We start from the raw sequence: 26685 nt of genomic DNA on the forward strand, positions 1-26685 counted from the left end.
AAACTGTTGAAATTGTTCGATTAGGATGAAAAACAGTTAAGTTAGCCTCGTATTTGCATCTTAATCAAAATAATTATTAATCAGAATAATTATTACTATAAAAAATATAATTAAAATGTCACCCTGACTAACTAGCGTAGTTGTCGTGAGATGTAAAATTCTAATGAACCCTAAAATTTACTACCACCTACCCCTTGAACGAACCTTGAAAACGCACTCCGTCAGCTCTTCCTTGCTCTGCCTGGCCTGTCGTCCTTCGGGGGTTGTGTACCACTGCATGTGGATGGGCACGTGGCTGAGGAGGGCGGACGCTCCCCAGGCTGCCCCCAACATCATCGCCACCTTCTTCCTCGTCATTCGGCTGTCGTAATGTAGCGGGTCAGTTACCGCCACGTATCTGCCGAGAGGGGAAAGATGTTGATGTTTAATTGGCCGGTGCGTAATAATATTATTATTATTAGTGTTGTTGTTATTATTATTGTTATTATTATTATCATTTCAAACATTGGTCCATTTAAATTTGACTGCCTTTGATAAATACTTTACAAGTAATCGTTCAATGAAATTCTACTTAGATCAAAGTATTGTGTATTTATTGACAGAAGTAGTAAATAGTACTGTATTTTTTTATTATCTCATTGCATATACATACATAAAACCGTCTTGATTATAAAAATAGTGTCTGCTTGTTTGTGTGTTTGTGTGCGTGTGTGTGCGCGTGTGTGCGTGTGTGTGTGTGTGTGTATGCGTGTGTGGTGTGTGTGTGTGTGTGTCATTGTTGTTTAGTTTTGAACTCCTCATTTGATTAACAACAATTACTTATTGTTGCGATGGTTTAAAAAATTTAAAAAATAAATGGAAAAAAAGATTAGATAAACAATGAAATTAATGTGGAAGATTTTTTGCTGGCAAAAGCACTTTCTTATTTTCTGATATCGGATGGTGTTTGCTAAAATTGAACATTGCGTCTAAAAGGTTAAAGTGCTTCGATGATAAATTATATTCAACATTTCAAAATTTTGTACTGCCATTTTAGCTTCCGCGTAACTAAAATAGAACAGTCACTTTCAATTTTAAAGGGGAATGATGAGATGATGAAGATATAATGAGAACGTGATGACGACGACTAGACTATATTAAAAGAATAATGATGATACTCTGAGGAGAAGGTAGAGATAAATTAAGCAATATTTCATCGTCAGCAACCAACACATTCCTGGCATTTAGCAAAACAAAACTCATCCAACTTCTATTATAAACAAACAAATTATTAACTACAAACAGAGTTATTATATGATCCGCTGGATGCAACGCGCGCAGCCAATCAAGAACACAAACAAATGCAGGCCAACAAATAGACACACACACACACACACACACACACACGCATAAGAGCCAAATAAATATGAAAACAAATTTGATATTAAATAAACAAATACATCGGCAAACAAACGGCAAATAAACAAACACATAAGTAGAAGTAATATAAAAAAGTTTAAAAAGAGGAATGGAACCCATGTACAGAAAAGCAGTACATAAAAAGACAACAAAACCTAACAGCGTACAGACGAGGAAACCATTTTAATAAAACATACAATGGCCTCAGAATAAGGACAAATATTAAAAAATCGAAATAAAATACGTGCATGAACAACGTGAGGAAGGCAACAAATCTTTAAAAATGCGTTTGTAGCTAGTCGAGTTGTATAAGTATTTTTTAATAGCGCAGGTTAATCAAATGTAATCCGTTGCCTTTTACGTAATACAAAGTTTTGCAAACTTGTGAACAAAATTTCGCACTAAAAGTTTATTTATGTATTCGCTTTATAATAAGAGTTTGCAGACTAGAGCGATGTTGATCTACCAGATTCAACAACAATTTATCGAAATTTCATAAAATATTTTATCATCTGTACAACAACTTGTTAATTTAGTGTAAGAAGGCCAAAAAATGTTGCAAGGTTAGTTGCCCACGAACCACAAATTGATTTAAGAAACATTTTCCATAAAGTATTGAAAGTTTGACCATCAACGACTCTTAACAACACCCAACACTTCCATTTAAAAAAAATTTTGTCATGTAAAAAGTTTTTCCAATCGGCATGTTCATCTCCACTAGACGAAAAGCAGCACCATTTGGCAAATTGTTAAGTAAACCTAGAAGAGATGATTAGAACTGATTTAGTTTGTTGATCTCTTGTACATAGCTACAGTTCAATTCATTCATCCATCCACCCATCCACCCATCCATCCATCCATCCATCCATTCATTCATTCATTCACCCATTGAACGTACCGGTCGACACTGATGCAGCAGAGATGGAGAAGGGAGGCCGTGGAAAAGAGGACGTCGTTGGCGTTGAATATGTCGCACGTCACCTGTGTTGGTGGTGGTAATGGTGGTGGTGGTGGTGTGGTGGTGGAATCATCATCGTCATCATCATTATTATTATTTTTATTATTATTATTGCTGTTGTTGTTGTAGTTGTTTTTATTATTATTATTATTGTTATTAAAATTATTATTATCATTATTATTATATTATTATTATTATGATTTCATCATCTTAGTTTGTATTTTGATAGATGCATAGATAGGGCAATGCTCAATGGAAGGCCCATTAAATAAAATGTACATTTAATATCTTTTGATTTTAAATATTAAACAAACACTGAATTTAAACTGAACAGTTTAACATCAAATTTTTTTATTTTTAATAAAACATTCCTAACGTTGAAAACTCATCACGTGACCATCACGTGGACATCACGTGGTCATCACGTTTTTTTGTTTCCTGCCATCATCATCATCATCACCGTCCTACTCCATTTTGTTGTCAATCATTTTATAATGTTGTCGGCTAACTTTCATCTCATTTCCCAAATATTTAAAGTTTTGAATTTTAAATTAAAATTTCTGCCGGAAAGATATTTACGCTGAAGAAAAATAAAAAAAATACTTTGAAACTTCGTTACAAAGGACTCTGTTAAAATAAAACCTATGTGGTCACAATATCTCTTCGGGGTTTTAAAGTTTTTCAACGTTCGTAAGTAAGATGTGCAATCGGCATGTACAAATTTTCTTTTCTGTTGACAAGGGTTACATTTCAATGTTTGAAGAGGAAAAGTGAAGCACCAATCATTAACAGGATTTGTTTATGAACTTCCATCATTTTTTTAATACTTCTAAAAAATCAGATGTTTACTGGAAAGTTGGAGTTACTTTCTGAAAGAAATAGAATGAAATTAGAATCTCTTATTGTTTAAAGATTTTAAATATTAATTGTAAAACAGGATAAGAATTAATTGCCGCAAAGCAGTTAATAAAATCATTATTTTAAATTTTATAGCAAAATTGTTTCATCAACTTCGCTTTTAAATATTTATCCAACATAACAAACGATCAGAAATTGACCTCTTTTTGTACTGTTTGAGGCGTGTCGGATAGAACGTACACCGGATAGAACGTACACCGGATAGAACGTACATCGGATAGAAAGTCTAAAGCTTCGTGCACTAAGAATGTTTGCTATAACAAGCTTTTGGTAATTCATATCACTAGCAAAGATTAAATTGTCCCAATTTACTTAAAAAGCAGTATTAAAAATGAAAGCAAAGAAAGAAGGTGGGAGATAATAACAACTGCTGTTACATCTCAATGAGAATTAATCGATTAAACAATTAGACTTCATTGGGTATTGTGCTGGTCTGGTGGTGGTGGTGGTGTACTGTTTGAAGATTTTGTGCGTAAGAGTGAATGTGTGTGGTGTGTATCATGTGTGTGTGTGTGTGTGTTGCAGTGTGTATCATGTGTGTGTGTGTATCATGTGTGTGCGTGTGTGTGTGTATGCGTGCTTGTGTGTGCGTGTTGCGTGTGTGTGTTTGTGTAAATTTTTGTGGTATGCTTGCATTGCACGAAATATTTGAGCCAGTTAATAAACCACTGAAACTTTTTAGCAAGTGGGATACTTTCGACTTCTTAATAAAGTTGGTTGAAGCAGTTAACTGAGTTAAATCACAAACGAAGAACACAAAACAAGGATACATGGAAACAAACAATTTGAATTTTTTTTATCTATTTTCATTTGCTGTTTTATTATCAGTTGTTGTTTATATATTGAAAGATGAATTTTATAAAATTAATTTTGTGCGAAAGAAGCGTACCGTAAACAGTCCTTCTGTACAATCCAACAACAACAACAACAGCAACAACAACAACATTATTAACTTTTACAACGTTTTAAAATAATCAAACTCATTGTTACAAACTACTTCAGAAAAGCATCAACAACAACAACAACAACACATCAACATATCTCCAACATAGACACGACGACATTATTAATAACAACGCCACCAGCATGAGTTCTAAACATTTGTCATCTATCAGCATTTTTACTTTCCATTGCCATGGAAAACCCCTGCACCACGTAATGAGGAATGCCAATTTTTGCAAAAAACAACACGAATGCATTTGGTAGAACAACAATATTATTAACCTGGACAACAACATTGTTGTTGTTCTCAACTACTCAATGGCAACAAAAAAAAACAATTGGCTATTTTCTAAATCATTTTACCAGCCAGCAAAGAAGTCTTATTTTTTCAATTCAGTGCACAAAACTTTTCGTTTTCAATTAACAGCCCATGTTTCAATTTTAAAACTCTTGACAGGTACAAATTCAGGTTGGAAACAAAACAACGTTCTATAAAATGTTTCCATTTCATTTTAGAATGAAAAAATTCATGAAAGAATTTAATGAATGGAAGAAGAATGGAGGGAGTTTGTTGAGAGCATGTTGTTTATAATTATCGTCAATACTCAGTAGTCCAATGAAATACTTTCTTTCAAGAAAACATCAAAAGCAACAGCAACCCAAACAACAAGCACACACAGATGACAACAGTAGAAACATTTTCCATGCAACTACAGCCACAATCAATAAACTGAAGCATAGGAAGCAGACAAATCAACCACCACATCCACAACAACCACCAATGCCACAACCACAACAACAACATTGTTTACAGCGTATGCAGCAGATGATGGCTGTTTTGTGGCAGCAATAGCTGTTCATTCAAGCAAGAAGGAGGGAATGATGATTGATTGCAGGAACAGCACTTTCATGAATCAAAGATGAATCTCTTTCATGTTTTACGATTATTTTACGAGCTAGAATGCTACGTGTCTTCTACGTGTCATTGATTACAAACATTTTGATTGATTTCTTTTTAATAAACAAATATCCGCTCTCCAAATTGAAATTAATCGAAACATTTTTACCCGCTTGTGCTTCTGCGATTAACAAAATTTACTATCCATGAAAGTTTTGTTCTTCATTTGTAACGTTCTTATCAATTCAATTTATTTTGTAGGCAATGTTCTTTTTTTATTATTTTTAAATTGTAATTTTTACGCTCTTATACACGCTACGGAGATTCCGCATTGATTATATTTCTTAGTATGATAGAAGTAGAAGACACGTAGCATTAGTAAAAAAAAAACATAAATTGAAAGTAAAGTTAATTTTAAAAGTAAATTTACCGTCAGTAATTTTAAGTATCGTTTTATTTAGGATATTATCAGTAGTAACATTCAATAACTATACAATGACTGTCTGATGTAGTGTTGTAATAATATCAGCAATGTGCCCAGTGGCGAGTCTAAGCAGTTCTTTAATAGGAGTCAGAAAAAAATCGTTTTATGTGTAAAATCAACCGAAAATTGAATGTGATAGGCAAAGAAAAGGTCATCAGCCATACTACTCACAAATCTTGGCCCCTCGTGTTAATTTTGCCTCCCCCACCCAGTAAAAATTTCAACATTTTCAAATTTTTGACCTCCCCAAAGTTCCAAAGTTGCCAAGCTGCCGCTGAATGTGACGGTAGTTCATAACATTGAAAGTCAGCATCATTATTAAGGATTCTATCAATGTTAGCAATGCTGTAGCTGATAAAGTGATATAATTGAAAGTGTAATAGTAAATTAGTGAAGTAGTAAAGGTAGTAGTAGTAGCAACAGTGGTTATAGTTGCAGTGGTAGTAGAAGTAGTAATAGTAGTAGTAGTAGTAGTAGTAGGGTTAGTGGTAGTGAGTAGTAGTAGTAGAAGTAGTAGTTAATTGTTAAGTGTCAAGCAATTTAAAAATCTTGTTAATTCATATCAACTGCAACTTGTTTTAATGGCAGATGCTATTAAGTATTTATAGTTTCATTGATTGATTTTCAGACAATGCTTATCAAATTCCTAAGTTCCATAGCAGGTAGAGTTACCGTTGCATCTCTCCTGTAGAAAGCATTTGAAATGAAAATAACATTAGTGATTACATTTATACGCGCCCTGTCAAAATATTACATCCCACCGTGGAGTTGATAGTGGTTATTATTATCATAATAAATAAATTATTAAATTAATTAATTATTAAATTAATTAATTATTAAATTAATTAATTAATAATTTTTAATAGTCCTATTAAAATAACTTCTACTAATAACAACCGATTCATTTTACAACAATAACATTCAAAACGACAATTGAAAATTCAACATCAAAAGTAAAAGTCAATGATATGATTTAAAAGTTTGCAAATGAATCTTTGATTGTCACAAAACCTAAATGTCGCAACAGCAACAACAACGAAACAACTTAGAATCTCAACATCGTCTGCCATCGTCCTCACACAACAATTACAGACTCTATCTTACAGAATGACACAATTGAGATCTTCTTAGAAAATGTTCAATCGCTTAAGAACTCTTTTTTATGTCAACAAATTTAATTCATCCACTTTGATTGTGTGATCAAAATGTTATTATCTCAACCAACAAACAAATTAAACGTGTGTTACTTGTTAATATGGTTTTCTTAAAAAGTATGAAACTCAATTGATATGCCCGGCGTTACAGAAAATTTATAAAATTAACCAAATAGTAACCGAGCCGAAGTCAAACAAAAACAAAACCTGACACGAAACGAACGCACATTGTTTCATTTTTTCATGATTTGATTGAAAAATTCACCTCATATGTTAATAATAAGTAGATTACCTCGTATAAAATAGTGCATTCATTGTTCAAATCCGTGGTTGCTTTAATATAAATTGAGTCGTGAAGACATAACTTCTGCACTACGTTGCATAGCCTACTTGCATGCACGCTCTCATTACGCGTCGTTCGTTGTGTGGTCTCTGTGCATTCTTTCTTATTAACAAACTAAACATCCTCCAGATTTGCGTGCTGCATGCTCTCTATTGTTTTCAATTCAACCATTCATATTCAGGAGGAGACAGTACTGAACAGTTTTTCGCAGTTCGCTGCATCTATTTCGCTTCATTTCCAGTATCATAATTTTTCCATTTCATTATCAAACATGTTGATTAATACCAAATTCTTGAAAGTATAATATTATTACAACATTAACAATCCTTTTCAACAACTTTTATGATCTCCTCAGGAGTCTTTCATTCATCAATTTTGTCTCTTTTTTTGCCTTAGCCAGAAAGATATCGGGACAGCTTGGTTGGAGGGTTTCTAGACAATTTAGGTTGATAACTCCAAGGTTGAATATTGACTCATGAACCACTTTCATTTATTAGGCACCCACAACGATTTTCAACATTTCCAACAAATTAAAACTTTTTAAGAAATTTATAACTGCAATAAAAACACGTTAATTTAGTTAACTTGATGCTTTGTCTATGTCAGAATATCAAAAACAAACACCAAATTAGCGAGCGCCAAGCTGCTGTTAGTTTATGTTGAAAACCCTCAGCATTCTGCAATCTTTGCTTTCATTGATGTGAAAAAATTATCCAATTTATTCTGCATCGCAATTTTAAGTTTTTAAATTTCCAAACTTTTTTCTATTGTAGCGTATTTATAAATATTTACATTGAGGATATTGATAAAAAAAAAATATATTAATGCATAATAATAAGTGCAGGTAAGAGATGACCTAACATAAGTGTTTACGGGAGATAGGCACGACTACGAAACAAATTTAAAATAAGCCAAATTTTTTTAGAGACACTTTTTGTGTTTGCACTTCATTTAGTCGCTTACATACAGTCAAGCGAAATGAGCAACACATCTGCGATGCTCTTGAGGGGATATCTCCCAAGCAATCTTGCCCAATCATTCTTCAAGGGACACTGCAGCACACAAACTCAATATCTTTTCGAGAAAAACAAAATTCAAAATAATATAAAAAACTTTTTTAGTTCAACTGCAAGACAAAAAATTATGAAAAATTAATTTAAAAAATCTAGACAAACAATGATGTTGTTATATAGCTGTTGAGAGCTTGTTAGTTGGAGCAGCAGTAACGCTCTTGACTGTGGCTGAGGTGCCAATTATGTTTTGTGGTCTCATTAATGTTCCTATATGTCATGTAGATTTTGTCATCTTGATCCGTATAATTTTTTAGGTTTTTTTAAAAAAATTGATAATCTTCATCATTGCAACATATTTTTGAAAGAATTTAAACAAATTTAAAAAATATTTATAACATAACGGTAATAAGTGAATATATCAAAGTTGACAGAGAGAATGCAATTACAAACGTGTGTGATTGATCATACCCCATATAGAATAAATTAATGTTTGATAGGATAATGTAGAAGTTTTTACATAGATTGTTGAGATTAATGTTTGCAGAAGTTTCTACCTAGGTAAGTGTCCAACATCAACAACGCAGAACGTCTTCCATCTCAATTCAGCTCTTAATGGCTGAAAATGTTAAAGTTAAATATGAATAGGAGTATGAACGCTACGTAAAGTTTTTACATTAAACCATACTTTTATTATGCTTACTCATACTTATGTTTGTGTACGTGTGTCTTTGGGTTCTTTTTGAAATGTTAGGACCCCAAAAATTTGGGATTCCCATCCAGATGTTCAGTCCGTACAAATCTGGATCCTGGCAAATACCACTCCAAGTCCCATGTTTGTTAAAAATTGTGTGTGTGATTTCAAAATTCAATATGTTCTTATGTCTAGTAGCAGATGTTATAAATATCAAACAAAACTACAAAATCATCCACTTTTCAAATATATTAAGTTTAAATGCATTTATTGACTAGTTTAAGTTTGTTTGTGAGTGGTTGTATGTATATGTGTATGTGTTTGTATGTGTGTGTGTGTGTGTGTTTGTATGTATGCATGTTTTTGTTTGTATGTGCGAGAGTGCTTGTATGTGCGCATAAATGTATTTGTATATGTGCGTGTGTTTTTTTGTATGTGTGTGTGTTTGTGTGTTGTATGTGCGCGTTTGTATGCAGAGTTAGTGAGGTTTAGTTTGATTGAGATTATCATTTTTAATCCCTAATCAATAGTGGAAGTGTTTTGTTTGCGTGTCTGTATGCGTATGTTTGTGCGTGTGCGTGTGTGTTTGCGTGTCTGTGCGTATGTGCGAGGGTGTTTGCATGTTTTGTATGTTGAGGTGAGGATTAAAACGGAGCAAGGTTTTGTGTACAAATGAAATTTTTTGCACAAACATTTCGGAATCAAACACTGAAATTATCTGTAAGCATATCGGCGAATACTGTTTTTCTTTATATTTGACAGATGATATTATTAAAAAGCTATCCACTTAACTCAGTGAATGCTTTTTTATTGAGGATTTTGTAATGGCGGGTTATTTTAATTTTTGGAGTTAATTATTTTTTAATTTTTGTTTCGTTTTTTATGAGTTCTGTTAAATATTTTGTCTCAGTCGATTTACATCATTGCATCCTATCAGAATGACTTGCGGAACAAGACAATAAAATCAAAAACAACCAGCCACATCATCAGCTTAATCACTTTACCACTGTTGGATATTCTTTATCACCGCCATAGTAATCATCACATTCACCTGAAAAAATTTTTCAAATTTCACTTTTGTTATATATCAACAAAATAGTGCTAGCTCCTAAATTTGTCGTCTCATTTTAAAATCTATCCCCATTATATTTGCAATCATCATTACCATCACCACCATCATCGTCGTTATGATTATTATCTCCACATCATAATCATGACTATACCACCACCATCATCATCATCATCTTTACTTTCCTCCTCTTCATCATTTTTACCAATCTGATGTCATTCCCAATAAAAGAGATAAAGAGACGATTAATCACTATCTCCCGCGCTATCAACCAACCAACCAAGCACTCTTTACTTTCAAATAAATCCACACATCTTAGGCAAACACACGATCATTTGTATATATTTTTTTTATGTTTTTATGTTTTATGTGTATATATGTGTGTTTGTTTGTTTGTGTGTGTGTGTATTCGTGTGTGTGTGTGTGTGTATTATATGCATGTAATATAAAAAAAAGTAGTTATGGTGTGGTGTTAAGATGGTGATAATTTCAAAATTTGTTAAAACAAGCTTTTATAAAAATGCTGAAAATTTGTCATTGCTTTCGTTACGTTTTCAATGTTTTAGTGTGACACAAAAATTTATTATAAAATAATAATTTTAAAATGATACAATTTCAACAAAATCAAATAAAATAGTTTAAGATGAATTGTTTTCTAAGGTTAACTAAAAAATCAAAGTGAAAATTTTTATCAAAAATTTGTGAAGCTTTTTTAAAAAGGTAGAGACGTTCTTTTGATGGCCTCACAGGAAATTCATTTTTGTTTCTACTTCTTGCATGAAAAATATGCTGAACTTATTATTGGAATCAGACTTTATGACTTTATTTAATGTTTATTTAATAAATTAACCATGCTGGCAGCTGCAAATATTGAGTGTCAGACGTGATTTAAAAAATGCAGGGCATAAAATCCGACCTGCAAGTTCTTCCTAGTTAGATGAGCTTATTAAACAAACACCACCTTCATGAATCGAGTTACATTGCATGTAAACAACGTGATTGTTTGATCAATAAATGATGCACCTATAAATTCTACTGAGTTAAGCGATTCAAATGGATATTTAATGACAGTCATACAAACCTATCTGTAGATAAAATTTTATTTACTTCATTAAAATGCATTACATTTGAACAATAAATTTGCTGGGAGGCTGATGAGGAAAGTTAAAAAAATTGCTCCAACTAATTTGATGCAAATGCAAGGGAGAGATATTTATTGCTGAACCATCCCAGCGAGCGAACAACGAAACATACCAGCTCTACTCGTCTATTCTCCTTCTCATGTTTTCAAAACGCGCGTACTGAAGTACTCACTCGCTTATTCTCTAATCGTACTTATTCATGCGACCAAAATTTAACTGCTCGTGTACTCAGATCCTAGAAAAAAAAAATATTTTACATGGCATCGATCGGAATGACGTTCAACCACAATTAAATTTCAGTGTCACTGGTTCTTGCTTCGTGTTTCAGCCACGCACTTATTGCCGCTTAATATTGCACTTTCGTATATCTTCTCCAATTAATCCCGACAAAAATGAAAGTTTCGCATTTATGCTCACACAAAAAGTTTCTTAATAGATTTTTATTGTTTTTGATCATAATGTTTGATGTTATTATTTAATTTGGTACGTTAACTTATTCTCACAAAATGTTGTTTACGGATGAAAGTCTGTTTGTACGCTGAAGTGCATTTTTTGGATAACAATCGTGTGCGTTTTGGGAGCAGACATAAAGTTCCGTTACACTTTTCTTTCTATCGTCATCATCATCATCATCATCATCTTCTTCTTCTTCTTCTTCTTGTTCTTCGTGTTCATCGTCACCATTGTGATCATCATCATCAGCGGTAGGTAGCATCATTACTGTCATTGTTCATCACAAGCATAATCGTCATCATCATGCTCGTCGTCATCATCATTCATCATCGTCGTGTTGGTTGCTTGCTTGAAGTGAGCAAACAAAAATTTATTAGGCCTGACAAAACAATGCATCCATCCATCTAACCATCATTCACCCATCCACCAGAAAACAATGCATCCATCCATCTACCCATCATCCACCCATCCACCAGAAAACAATAAATCCATCCATCTACCCATCATCCACCCATCCACCAGCACCTACCTCCTGTGACCTCCTCCAAAATATTTCTGCAATCAATCCATTTGAATGAAGGAAAACAATTTTTCCGAGAGTAAATACAAAAAATAATTTTTAAATCACTGAACTCTATTCAATAAATTTCTTTTAGGATAGTTCAACGTACTACAAAGTCATCAAAATATAGTATCGAAGTATGCTGCGTGTGTTTGTATCATTTGTATCGAGACATGTTGCGCGTGTTTGTATCATTTGTATCGAGACATGTTGCGCGTGTTTGTATTGCTTATACCAGAACCTAATGTGCTGCATGGGTTTTACAACCTAAGACATATTGATGTTATACTTAAAAATATCATGTATGGTGCTTTGAATATGATTTCTATAATATTTCAATACAACTCTAACTGATCAAAGATTTTGATCAATTATTTTGATTTAATTTTAATTAAAAGTAAATTTTAACTTTAATTGTCAGTAAATCAAATTAAACTTAACATTCTTAAAAAATTTCAACGAGCTTTTGTTTTACACGTTATAAATTGGCAAATTTAAAAAACAAAATAATTTAAAAGTTCCTAATTGTTCCCTGATTTAACAACAAGCCTCTCAACGCTCTCCATCTGATCTATAGAACGGATGATCGTCTAATTAGAGGAGATTAAAATGAGAGATCCTTACTTCTTTCCTTCTCTTCAATCATTCATTAAAACTTTCATGACGTCAGGAAAAAAGGATCACGTCATATTTGACTTAAAAATTAATGAGTGTGGTGATGAAGTCACTTTTGTATGTGTTACACTATTGTACATTGCATGTGGGATTCTGTGTGCTGCTCGGTGACATCAATACATATTTAGACCTGCATTTTTGTATAATTTATGTACGGTTTGTGTACAATTTGTATTCCATTCGTACATTTCATGACAGCTTGTTTGTTTGTTTGTTCGATTTAGTGTGTTATTTAAAACCAAGTTTACGTGCCAGCCAGCCAGCCACGAGCGAGCTTCTGTACAAAGCGTGCAACTGTCCACGTTTTTTAATCATGCTCTTTGTGTACACATGCTTGTGTGCACACACACACTGTACATGTGCATGTTTGTACGCGTTACTTAGTCGGAAGTTGTTTTTCCATCATTCTGTTTGTTAGTTTAGTCATCAATTGCCCTGCAAATGTGGACCGCCTCTCCAACACGTCAGCACAGTGACGACGATGCTAGCAAATAGAATACTCTCGTAATATGAATGTGCGGTCTGAAGCAATTGTTAACGTTACAAATCATTTATAATACGGGTATGCGCGTGCATGTGTGTGTATGTGTGTTTGTGTGTGTGAGTGTGTGTATACCTGTGTGCACGTGCGTTCATCAGTGTTTTTGTGTGTGCGTATTACGAACGTGCGTATGTGTGTTATGCATGTTTGCAAGTGTGAACGCAAATGCACGTATGTTTAATGTTTTCATGCAATTCAACAGCATATTAACTTGTTTAAAACAAACGCTGACGATGCAAACTACTGCAGAAAGCACACACATCACGACAACTAACACGAAGAACCAGTTGGAAAAATTAAAACCAGCATGCGATGGTATGGATGGATGTTTGTGATTCAAAAGATGTTTCCCTTTAGAAAGCGAATACATTTTTAAAAATTCTCAAAATTATTCAAAATAATTTTTCAGATGATGTGAACACCATAAATAATAAATTGCCCAGAGAGTCCCTCATAAAGGTATTAGTGCCTGTAGCAGTAGAACTTGAGAGCTAATAAGACACACAAAACGCATCCTGCTGCCATTACGTGTAGACTTAGTGTGATGCATTTGATGTACGTACTATGAATGTGTGTATTTAGAATAGGCTAGTATCAGCATGTATATCTATAAAAACAAAGTATTCATATACGCATTTAAAAGAACAGAATTATAAAAAGAAATAACTACATAATTTGTATAAATTTCAATAGTGATGGTTGTGCATAGCGAAGGAATTTGATAGCTAATTAATATTAGAATTAATATTTCAAAATTTTCTTGGAGTTAATACGTTTTACAATTTTATTAGAATTAAAAAAAATTTAATTCTGCAAATGTCGATGTTAAACGACGATGATAATGTTAAAACTGCAACTCAACTTCTCACGTTAAAACTATTAAAATTTGTTAAGTGTTTATATACAGCCTTTAAAAATAAATTTAACTTTGAATAATTAAAAGGATCGTTGGAGCAGGACCACCTAGCATTTTCAAATAAATCATGCACTAAATTTAGCAAGCTCGTTCTTCGCGAGGCTCTATGAAAATTTTCACAAAAACCATTTGTGCGTGTGGTTGCGTGAAAAAACCCGCAAAATATTTTTAAAATGTGGTTGATAAATAAAAAAATATAAGCATAAAATGAACAAAATAATAATTGTAAAAAAGATTGGTAGTTAATCATTTTTCCCAGTTAAATAAGAGGACGATGTATGTATTTTACGTGAAGACTTCAATTCTTCTTACTCTCTAAATTATAACTGCATAAAAATAAGAAAAAATTTAAATTGTGAGCAACAGTATTGGTAATGATTTCAAACGACGCTCCAATCTGCAAAACGAAAGTTAGTTAAAAAAAAGGTATCAGATCAATAAACCCAACAAAGCAACAAACACACAAAGGTATTTAATGAGACAAACGCATAGTCACACACACGCACACACACAACGACAGATCATATGACACGGTCATAAATCAACTGGAAATATCATGAAATTGTATGTTAGGCTGTTTGCTCTATCGACACTGCAGCAACCAGCCAGCCAGCCACCAGGAATGGAGTGTTTGTTTGATTGTTTGTTTGTTTCTGAGGTCATGTAACTAACTTGCTCACCGATCTCTCTAGATGACATCTACACGTCTCTCCTTCTTTTTCTTCTTACTATTTTTTTAGTTCTCTCTTTGTTGTGTTGTTTTGTAGTATTACGTGGTTGCTGCAGTAGCATTTGCTCAAGATCCAACATCTTCAAAACTATTTACAACTTTCTTCATCATCATTGCAGTTTCCACCAAATGTTCGCCAAATCTCTCTCCCCAAGCCATGCATGTGCTTCATCAAATCTTGAACAAGGCAGACATTCAAGCCAGAAATAGAGAGAGAGAGAGAGAGAGAGAGAGAGAGAGAAAGAGAGAGAGAGAGAGCTGTTTTATTTTTTTCATGCATTAAGCCGAATTTTTTATCAAACACTTTTTGAATTTAATAGTCTCATCTTAAAAATCCCAGAATGCTATTTCGTTTAAAAGTTTCAACAAATCATTACAAATCAGTCCAATACAACAAAGAATTCGCAACAATGAAATGATGTGTACGGAGGCCAAACAGAAGTCAATTCTTGTTGTTTGTTATTGCTGTTGGGCTGTTTGTTGCTATCTGTTGTTTTGTATGTTGCTATTATTTGTTTTTTGATGTTTTTGTTTTGTATGCTGTTGTTTTTTGTTGTTGTTCGTATGTTGTCGTTCTTCATGTTGTTTTTGGGATAAACTTGCTCATAAACTCATTCCTCTTTGGGTAGTGCAGACATCATAAAATGTGTTTGATGGTTACATTGGTTGGTCACGCATATGCCAATGGACATGCGCTGGTTTAGATATTTGTTTCTTCCCATTTGCAGATCGCCAGACGTAGGTACATACTTTCTATTTAAAAACACACCCCTCCTACATTCTACAACTCGCTAATGACTCATCCCTCCTGCGACAACATTTTGCAAGTCTCTTTCGAACTTTAACAACTTTTAAGGCTGTTAATAAAAGAATTTTGAAAAATAAGTCTCTGAAAAAGTAGTAAGAAAAATTATATTGAAAAAATTGACAAATTAAAAATTGGTGCAAAATTGATATTGTTCACATTTTAATAATTATGTGATTGTAATATAAACGGGGAAAAAATATTAAAAACTTTTTCATTAAAATTTGCATTGACATCACTGACAACCGCAAAAAAATTGACAGTTCAGATCATGTTTCTTTTGTTTTCAGATCTCAATTCAACTGTTATGGTCAGAGCTCGTCAACAAATTATTCCAAAGTTATTCAGTTTCATTTTTTAATAATAAAATTGTTGAGAACAGAATGAAATAATATTGTTCCAAACTAACGTAACTAGCCTTAAAACCTCAATGACAACTTCAATGACATATCAAATGTTAATAGTTGAGACATCACTCAAAATCATAGCAGCCATCCCCGCGCGCGGTTTTGTGTGCGTACTTGCGGCATTCAAAGTGTTTCACAAAGCAATTGTTTCTTTGTACGAGCTACGCCTACGAGCGAACAAGAATCATGCATTGACGCCATGTTATCTTGGTACACCATTTAAATTGCAGAGATGGTACGACAGATTCACCATTGAATGAGTGTCGCTACTTTAAAATAAATTTTCGGCATTCATGATTGCTCAAGAAAAATAATTTTTGTTTCATAAATAAATTTTTTAAAAAAGCGCATTAACCGTCATAAAAATTATTGCGCTGTCATTCATCATCATCATCGACATTGTCCTTTTCATGATGATCAACGTCATAAATATCACATGACGTCATAATCATCACATGACGTAATAATCATCACATGACGTCATAATCATCACATGACGTCATCGTCATATTTGACATTTGAAAACGTATTAACTAGTAATTAAAAAGATAACAGTTTCTAATTAATACCATTAAAAGATATTTTCATTAAAGTAACGTGTGTTAATTAATTTAATCAGTCTAATTTACCCATATGCAGTGGAATATGTGCGCAGGCAAATGCAATAATTTCCTCAAAGTCATTATATGTGGCAGGTTGAATGGGACAGGTTCGTTTATAATTTCCACACCATTGTGCACGACATAAAATAAATCGTTAATATGATTTATAGAGCCTCATTCATTGCTCATTCAATTTCATCTGCCGATCAATCTTAGGAGGAAGACGCAAAACGACACAAGTAGCAATCCTCTCCTCCACATTCACACGCACAAAAGCACACAAACTCATTGCACACAATGTCATCGTATTATCGTTGAAGACACAAATGAAAGAGTCCAGGAACGAGAAATGTAAATTAAATGTGCGAGACTGACACAGTTCGCTAGGCCAAACCAAACAAACAAACCATACATACATACTTACTACTTTTACTGTGACTACATGTGTATGTGTGTGCGCGTTTGTGTGGTTAGGTGTGGTGGGATGTGTGTGGTTAGGTGTGGTGTGTGTGGTTAGGTGTGATGTGGTGTGTGTGGTTAGGTGTGGTGCGGGGTGTGTGGTTAGGTATGGTGTGGTGTGTGTGGTTAGGTGTGGTGTGGTGTGTGTGGTTAGGTGTGGTGTGGTGTGTGTGGTTAGGTGTGGTTAGGTACTTCCCTGTTTAATGTTTAAATAATACGCAGTGATATGAAATTTTTTATCTTCTTAAAATTAGGAAATTAATAAGATGGCAGGGTGACCGTGTAAGATTTCGAGTGGGAACTAACCCATGTAGTATGGACACCTAAGCAGAAGTCGCAAATATCATTTACAGTTTTGGACATAAATAGTTTAAAGATAACTACAAATTAATACATTATCAAAACACAAATGATCCATCAGTTGGACAAAACACTGATTATAATCATATTTTTAAGGAGAACAAAGAAATTTTGAAATTCTTACCGAACTCAAAAATTTTTAACTTCGACATCCTCAACATTCTTGAGGGATCGGTCTATGAATCTGGTTCTGCAACAGCGATGTCTCACGATACCGTCTACAGTTGATATTTGGAACCACCAGTGCAATACATCAACCGCCTGATTTCAGATCTATTACTAATTTTATTTTTATACATTCTGGGAGAGCAGACCATGAAAGGCTTTTTACATTATGACACTGTTTGTATAAAATTCTTTTTTTTGCTGAGAGCCAATGATAATTTTTTAAAAAAATTGTGTCGCATGGTGGTACAAGGCTATTAAAAACGCCGGATATATGCTAACATAATTGTGAACGTATGTATTGCGCATACAACAAGTGAATGGATACACAGCACACACATGTCTGTTGCACATAGACCACACGACAAATATCATGAAGAGAGAAAGCATATGCATGCATGTACGTACAATAGACTTTTTAATGTAGGTACTGCTCTACGTAAGTACACATAACAGTTTTGTGGTTTGAGTTGTTTGTATGTGATTTGTATGTAAACAGAAGAAAGAAAGGAGGTTTCTGGTGGACGCATATAGAGGACAGCCGTTAAACATATATTATACTGCAATATAATGTATGTGCAACGTATTTACTTGGGCAACATTGTTGACATTATTACTATCATTTTATTAGTATTATGAAATTTATAAACAACTGACGAACGTGGATTTTAAAAAGTATCGTCAACAAATTAAAAAAGCGAATTATACGTTAGAAGGTTCTTACACCAAAAAATAGAAATTTTATAGTTATAGTTGAAATAATTTTTTTAGAGCTTTTTTTAATTTTCCCATGTTGAGTTCCGACATTCTCAATGACCTTGACATTAGATACTTCAGATGGTTCCATGCAACCTTAGGCACCACATAACGGCATTGTTTCTGGAGAACTATATTGGAAACGGCAAGGAGAACACCGTTATAATATGTAAAAGCATCGGCAGATTCGTGCCACTTAGAGTTATTGACTGGTATGATATAAGTATCCGTTGGTACTTCAGCGTATGGCGCAATGAAGGTCGAGGCTATAGCATTGAATAAGTTACCTATGATGATGTTGATGACGATGAAGAAGAAGAAAAAGATGCTGATGATGATAGTGGTGATGATGACAAAATTAACGAATGTATATATAATACGATGATATATCCATTTTGATATAAAACTCTTTGAAACATTATGCTGATAAAATATCAGATACAACTTTTCATCCCACACAAATTTGAATTAGGCAAACAATGATGTTTATAAAAATTTATTATCATCATCACTTATCTATTAATCAAAATTCAAAAATTATTTATATTTAATAAAGTAATACCAATGTGAATATCTGATGGAAATTTTATTTTAACCAGCCACAATAACCTATTTAAAGAGATGGTCACCATTAAAAGAGACCTCTCGAGATGGACACAGTCATCCTTCAACATTAAAGCAAGATCTCTTTTTTTGAAAAAACCATGTAGAAGGAGAACAAAAGAGAGAGAGAGAAGAGAGAAAGAGTAGGAGTAATTGGAGGAGCATGGAATAATAAATCAGATCCAACAAAGCAGCCAGCCCAACCAGCTATTATTAATTATACTTCCTTGAAAAACACTTTCTGTAAACATAGACCAGCTGCAAAAAATATCACAGAACAAACGCGCGAAATAAATTCGCTATAAAAACATAAAAAACACTCAAATATGAGAAAAATTTCACTCAATTACTCGACGCATTGAAAATGCCATGAAGGCACGTCTTCGAATGTACAGTTAATTAGCTCTACTTATCAGATGCATGAATGAAAATGATCAATCATGAAATTTTTCACTCCACTACATTTCACTCGTCATAATTTTCAATGGAGATCTGTCAGCGATGCTCACGCACACGTTCACTAATTTGTCATTCGCATCAATCATTTAGGCAGACTCTGTAATTTATTGTTCATTCTTTGCTCATTATTTCTTTCATTTTTCATTCTTCTTCATTTTTTCCTTCGTTTAATCTTTCGTTCATTTACTCATTTGTCATCTGAAAACGATCATGTTTTGTTTAAGATCGAGAAGCAACTCACGTTATTAATTATTCCAACGTTTTAATTCACTGGCAGCCAATGTTTTTTCCGAGCATTAACCGAGTCTTATTTATTGCTCGGTCTTTTGTTTCCATTTCCAACATCAATCTTTTATCAACACATCATCATGATCATTATGTTTAACACAATTACTTATAAGACCTGAAAATAAATAGATGACGAATCAGCAACCTTCATGGTGGAGTCTGTGAAAGAAATTTCAGAATAGTTAAACTAAAAATGTTTTTGAACTGATTACAAATATTTGAATAATACAAAACTAAAACGGAGCTCTAACAACTAAAACTATCACCACTAAGTTGATCAAGATTATTGAAAACACTTTCATCCTATGCCTATCACAAGCTTAAAGATTACCATGACTCACGTGCATGTATGTGGCGGCATAAACGTCTACAACATCTCACTCAGTTTGCACACAATGCAGGTAGGTAGAGTTTTTTGTTGAGCAATGTTGCAACACGTAGATGAGCGAACAATATAAACTGATGAATTGTCCAAATAGACTTAACTGGCGAGGAGTCTGCGCAGATTTGAGTGGCAGGCACATGTTACTTAACAGGTTCGTAACAACATTGACACCGTTTGTAGAAAAATAACAAACAAATGAATAGTTTTGCCATTATTTTTTTTTAATTTCTTAATGATAGTTTGGAAGCAGAGATGTCGTGACGACAACTTCTAAGGTTGTTGTCAAAAGTATATCTGCGTTAAAATTGAACAGTGGAACCAAAGTAACATGAATGTTCGTTAGCTTCGAAGTTGTGGTTGACCTGCTACTGCGAGACCTACGCTAACATAACTACAACATCCTAGACAACACAAACAACACATTACAGCCACTTACTTTCATCTTGTAAGGTTTAAAAAATCTAATTTAAATTGAACTGTGCAAGTCAGAGGCGTGGCGGAGGAGAACTTTGAAGCAGCGACAAGAAGTTTTTTTGTAACAATAGCCGTATAATTTTTATTTGCTACTTTATTTAATATTTTCTTTCCAGAGATATCAACAATATACACGCAGAGTATGTGAATACATGAGAATAAACGCATGTGATTAGCGGGTATCTCCTTGTAGGTCAAACCAAACAGCGGTGCCAGGTAACATAGCTATTACGCCAATAAATTTTGTTGATGTTTTGTGGAAAATTTTTCAAACATTTTTTCTAATTTGAGAATACCACACAAGTTGTAAATATTTAAATATTTTTTAGAAACCTCCAACAATTTTAAGCCTCCAAATATGATATGCCTTGAACAAAATGTGTCAATCAATCAATAATTTAATCAAATGATCAGTCAATCAATCAGTCTATCAGTCAATCAATCAATCAATTTTACCGAACTGTCAATTGACAGTCAAAATTTCATTGATATAAAAATATACAAATAATTTGAATTAGGAAAGCAACAAGTTTAGCAACAACAACAACAAAAAGGGTTCTCAATAAATCATGCTGTTTTTTAATCCAAAAGTATTTATTGCTTTCAGGTTTAAATTTTATTGTTCAAGAACATTTGAGGATAATGAAGCTATCATTGTTGAAATTTTCAACAATGATGTCTGATGGAGACATAGAAGAAAGGAGCGATCGATATGAGGAGAGACACACGAGTGCTTATTTGCATAAGCCCATTAAAGATTCGCACTGACTGAAGTTGAGAGTTTTGTGTTCTGAGAGGAGGAGGGCATCGAGCTAATGCACTTCTAAAAGAACTATCACCATCTTTCTATAAGTAAATTAACTCTCTTTTTTGTTTGTTAGTTTATTTATAGCGTTTGGAATGAATTTTCTCATTAAGTTTGATCTTCAATTTTTTTTATTCAAATTTTCAATTATTTATCATTTATATATTTATTTTTTTAGATTTTTTTTATTCATTTGATTATCTTATCATCAGATTTTTTAAATATATAAGTAAAAACTTTTTGAAGATGGGATTGGTGAAGTGTTTAAACGAAATGTTTATAAGTTGCTGTCAAATATTTGCTTAAAGCAAATAAAATAATTGCTTTCGAAGGAAAAATTTAAATTGTTTGAAATTTATTTATTATATACGGCTAACTATATTTTTTTATTATTATTTCTAATCATTTTTTATATTTATATAAATATATATACATGAAAATATTTCAGATGATCTTCAACCTTTGCATTATATGCATTGAATATGTTGGAAATGAGATGAGGCCTCGTCCAGTCAACTCTCTGTCAATCCAATAACCACAAACTCCCTCCAGTTTCCAACAACATCATCCAATCACCACACACTTCACCAATCCCATCTTCAAAAACACAATCCAATTTTTAATCAGAATTCACTCGCATAAATCCAATTTTTTAAATTTACTTTTCAAGTTCAACCCTCAAACAAATTTTGGGTAATTTAAAATTGTAAATACAATCACGAATTTTACTTGATATTCAACTAGGTCTATATTCATTAAAACGAAATGTATGATCTCACAACATTAATAGTTCATTCAGTTTTTAAAATTCCCACACAAACTTAATACATAAATTCAAATGCAACAAACAGCAATGTACCAGTTCTTATCAGCAAATCAGCACTCTATCAACACAAATGACAATCAATCATTATTCTCATCCGCATCATCGTATTCATTGCTAGATCTTTGGTTGCCATCATCTTCGTTAGTGTTATCATCGTTATTGTCATCATCTTCATTAATGTTATCATCGTTATTGTCACCAGAATTAATTATTTTGTTGTTACCATCAACATCATCGTCGTCTTCTCTATTGCCAACTCCATTTTCGCAGCATGTCAAATGAAACATTGATCTTGCTTGGCACAATCGATGATATCAAGTAAAGTTACAAAGAAATCTTGTTAAAGATTTTATTTTATTTTTGCATGATATATTTACGAAATAAGAAAACTGAGTTGAAAAATTGATTAACTGAGTTCAATTTCACGTTTGATTGATTGTACGTCATGAAAGTAAATGTAAACTTTCAACAAATAAAAAATTGAAACTAACTAACGGGAGATAACACTATAACAAAAGAAATATTACAAAACACATCTCGTACAACGTTGTCGAGACACATGTTGAGTCGTTGGGTTTGTTGGGTTTGCTGGGGTTGACCAGGAAAACAAAACATTCACCAACGATATAAATTTAAGCCGATATTCGACTGAACGACAAAAACTAATCAAAGCAACATTTGTATTCGTACATGTACAATGGCATAGGTATGAAAATGTTGAACACATAACTGAAAATTTATGATCACGAATTAATGAGAAGGTAGGCCCTTAAAACGAATCATGTAGCAACCATTTTTATTCAACATAAATCATTCAATGTAAACATGTATTAAAGGCAAGGAAACTGTAATAAAACATAAACTACGGACCGAACATTTGTTTAAAAAAAATTGAGATACAAATCTAATGCCCGATCGTAAAAATTTGAACAGGAAATTAACATTTTTTTAAAATTAAAAGGAACAGTAAAATATTTGTGGGAAGTGATCAACAATTTGTCTGAGACTTCAGAAAAATAAAATTTTGCTCCAAATTGGCAAGAGATTTTGAAATAAGTTTGTAAAAATTTGAAAAATGTGATCAAAGTGTAGAAACGGTTTTTGAATTCACAATAGACTTGAAATGACCGATAGAGAAGTTAAATGAAAAGTTGAAAAAATTTGAAAATAGGTATGCAAAGTTAGGTAAACATAATTCATCCGCAGCTGTTTGGAGGGAGGCTTCGATGATTTTTTTTGATAAAAAAAATTGAGCAATGCTATCCATTTTTTAAATAAAAATCTTAACGGGTGATTGTTTCTGAAAATTTAAAACTGGAAATCCATTGAACGACAGTCTATATATTTTAGAATAAATTTTAATTGAACTTTCATTTTCTCAAACTTTTTGCAATTTTTCAATTAAGAGAAAAGTTGGTCGTTAACTAGTTAGCGTTGTGAATTGTGGTGTGCGTGCGACTTGTTTCATGCATTGATAAGATTGATGCAGATGATAATAGTCATATTTTTATTTCGTTCTTTTACTAACATGCCAACATTTTCTATATTTCTTACGGCCCATTATTTGCATCTAACCAAAGGATTATGCCTAATGAACAAAATATTCATTATTATTTTAGCTCATGTTATACATTATATATGTGTGCGTGTGCGTGTGCGTGCGTGTATGCGTGTGAAAGAGAGGGGGGAAGAAAAAGAAAGTGTGCGTGTGATAAATTTTACTTGAATAATTTTTACATTTTTGTACAAACTGTTCACATTAGATTAACAAAATGTATGCCTGTTTAATGTTTTATGAACATCTATCCAAGCAAAATATCTATTGCACATCGTACATGCACGAAGCATAACAAAATGTTCTTTTATTATCATGTTGGCATTACGTTGAAACTTCACTCTCGTTATAATTATGTCTAAAAGATATTCCAGGCATCAAATGTTATAACCTAAAAACAACTAGCCAAAGCCGTTTTATTATAGACATCAAAGGACATCAGGAGACATAAAGAAACATCAAAAGTAATTATTAGACATCTCTAGACATCATTAGACATCTGTAGACTTCATTAGACATCTATAGACTTTGTAAGATATTGTTACAGAGCACTTGCTTGACTATTGGTAGGTGATTTAATGGCTCATTGAGACGCTTGCTTGAGCATGGACGTGAAGTTACGACCTTTGGTTGGCTGTTTGCTTTTGGGCACTTAAAATTTATTTTATCCCAACTTGGGTTTTTAATGTTTTTGAATGATTTTTATCCATTTATTAATTAATTTTTTTATTTCGAAAAGTAAATTTACAGTCAATTTTATTTAAATAGACTAAACATTTTCATATTTTTTTTCTTATAAATGATTTTGGTTTCTTTTTTATAAATTAAGTCTGGTTTCGTTGCCAAGTATTAAAATTAATTTAAAAGCAATATTGTATATGTCAATTTTCCTTTAATAACCTTAATTAATTTTTTAACGTATATAAAAACCGTTAAAAATTTGGTTCATCCACATCTTCTTTCTGGCGTACGTTCTATTACTTTGCATTTTCAATTTATTTTTCAATTTCTGTAATTTAAATTTTGAATCAGCCGACTGGACTTTTAAATGAATATTCAAAAAATGACCACACGTTGATGTCATCTTTCCAACAGAAAATGTTAACGTTGATTCGTGTTCCTCTAACAGTTCTCTCATCATTTCGAGGTAACAAATTTTCCTGTCAAAGTTGATCAAGTGCGATGTTTCAGGTCTCGGCAGCACTAATAACTCTGACGACCTTTTCCGACTGTACACTCCAATTATGCCTTTTCTTACTCTCCTCTTCAATTACTGCTTCCTACCTCATTCAATCATTTGTAGTATTTGCCCTGCAGTATTTTGTTCGTAATGCTTGTCAATATTTGCAGTTTCTCAAAACCTGCTGTAATACATGGCAGTATTCTTAGTGAGAAGAGCATCGATTTTTGGAATTATAAACAGAACACATTAATTGTGAAATGACAACAACAGAGATGAAGGATACGACATCAACTAAGTAATTTACCTTGCTAAAGAACTAACTTTGCTTTGATTAAAGAAACTACATAAACCAAACCTGCACTGGAGATGATATGTGAAAAATCGAAATTAGGCCTATCTGCATTATGAATTTGGATAACAACAGTTTGATTAAGTTTTCATGCTTTAAATTGGTTAATGACAACAATACAACAATTCGGTTAAACTCATACAATACTCTATATTTTTTCATTTTTCATTTCAAAGTTTTTATTCATAATCAACAACATATCAAATAAGTAAATAAAAGTTATGAAGTTGAATATGCGGAGACCGAATAAGACTGTTTGTCTTGTGGTGGCCACCGCAGGTAGATAGATGAATAGTTAATGAAATAAAATAAGGAAAATAACTGAAGCAGAAAGATAATTGAAGATAAATAAGTAAATGTTCGTGTCATACATATATAGACATATAACTATGTAAATGTTCGCTCAGTACATATATAAATATATATATATATATATATATATATATATATATATTATAGCATATATAAATATATGGTGTTTATACATGCTCTGAGAGAATAAAAGGAGCGGTGAGCATTTCAATATCAATTATGTTATACGAGTTGAAATTATGTTTTATTTAGAGCGATTTTACTTCATTTTAATATTCTTCCGGTCGTAAGCAACGTGTGGTCCTGAAATATTAGTAATATTGTTTTTATGTGTGTGTGTGTTGTGTGTATGTGTGTATGTGTGTGTTTATGTAGACATACATGTATGTACGTGAAAATACCCATTAAAACAGCAATAGAATTCATTTTAAAATGCTTCAATATAGCATAGCTTGATGAAGTTCGCTGATTTATTACAACTTTAAAATTTATACCTAGTTGTGGTGCAGTGCAGTTTGGTGTGGTGTGGTGTGTTCAATAAGTGGACAACGTGGTTGAAACATTTTTATGTCAAGCTCTCTCGAGTTATCAATATTATTTTTAAACCATCGCGATTCATCTCAACTGTGGAAAACTTATTTAATTTTTTTACTATATATTACATTTATTCCATTTAAATTTAAAATTTCAGTATTGTAAAATCTATATTTAATCAACGTTGTGAAAAAAGTGTTTTGTTCAACAAAGCGACAGTGATGATGCGTTACTGGGTTCTTTGTTGAATACGATTTGCTGGGCTTTTTCACTTTAGTACCGGCCACACAAAGTTTTTTAATGCTAGCTTTAAATAGCGCATAATTTGTTGTTGTTCGTGTTGTTGTTCTTGTTGAAACTGTTGTGTCTGTAATTTTGACCAAGTTCACAGTTATAAAACAATTTGTTTGGTATATTTGCATTGCAGTGTCTGGTAAAATGTTTGTAGGTGATAATATATTTATTGTCATT

The 26685-nt window shown here is 32.7% G+C and overlaps 1 protein-coding gene across 1 annotated transcript in view; it reads right to left on the reverse strand.

The window, feature by feature from the left end:
- Window positions 1–267: 267 nt before the first annotated feature.
- HELRODRAFT_129786 (hypothetical protein) overlaps window positions 268–26685 on the reverse strand; it is a gene marked incomplete at both ends in the record, with an annotated part of 41431 nt that continues 15013 nt past the window's right edge. The window contains 2 exons of the mRNA XM_009014040.1: window positions 268–397; window positions 2297–2379. Coding sequence (XP_009012288.1) covers window positions 268–397; window positions 2297–2379 — 213 coding nt within the window. The remainder of the gene's footprint in view (window positions 398–2296; window positions 2380–26685) is intronic.

Source organism: Helobdella robusta (assembly GCF_000326865.2).
Source record: "Helobdella robusta unplaced genomic scaffold HELROscaffold_13, whole genome shotgun sequence".
NCBI classification, from domain to species: Eukaryota; Metazoa; Annelida; class Clitellata; order Rhynchobdellida; family Glossiphoniidae; genus Helobdella; species Helobdella robusta.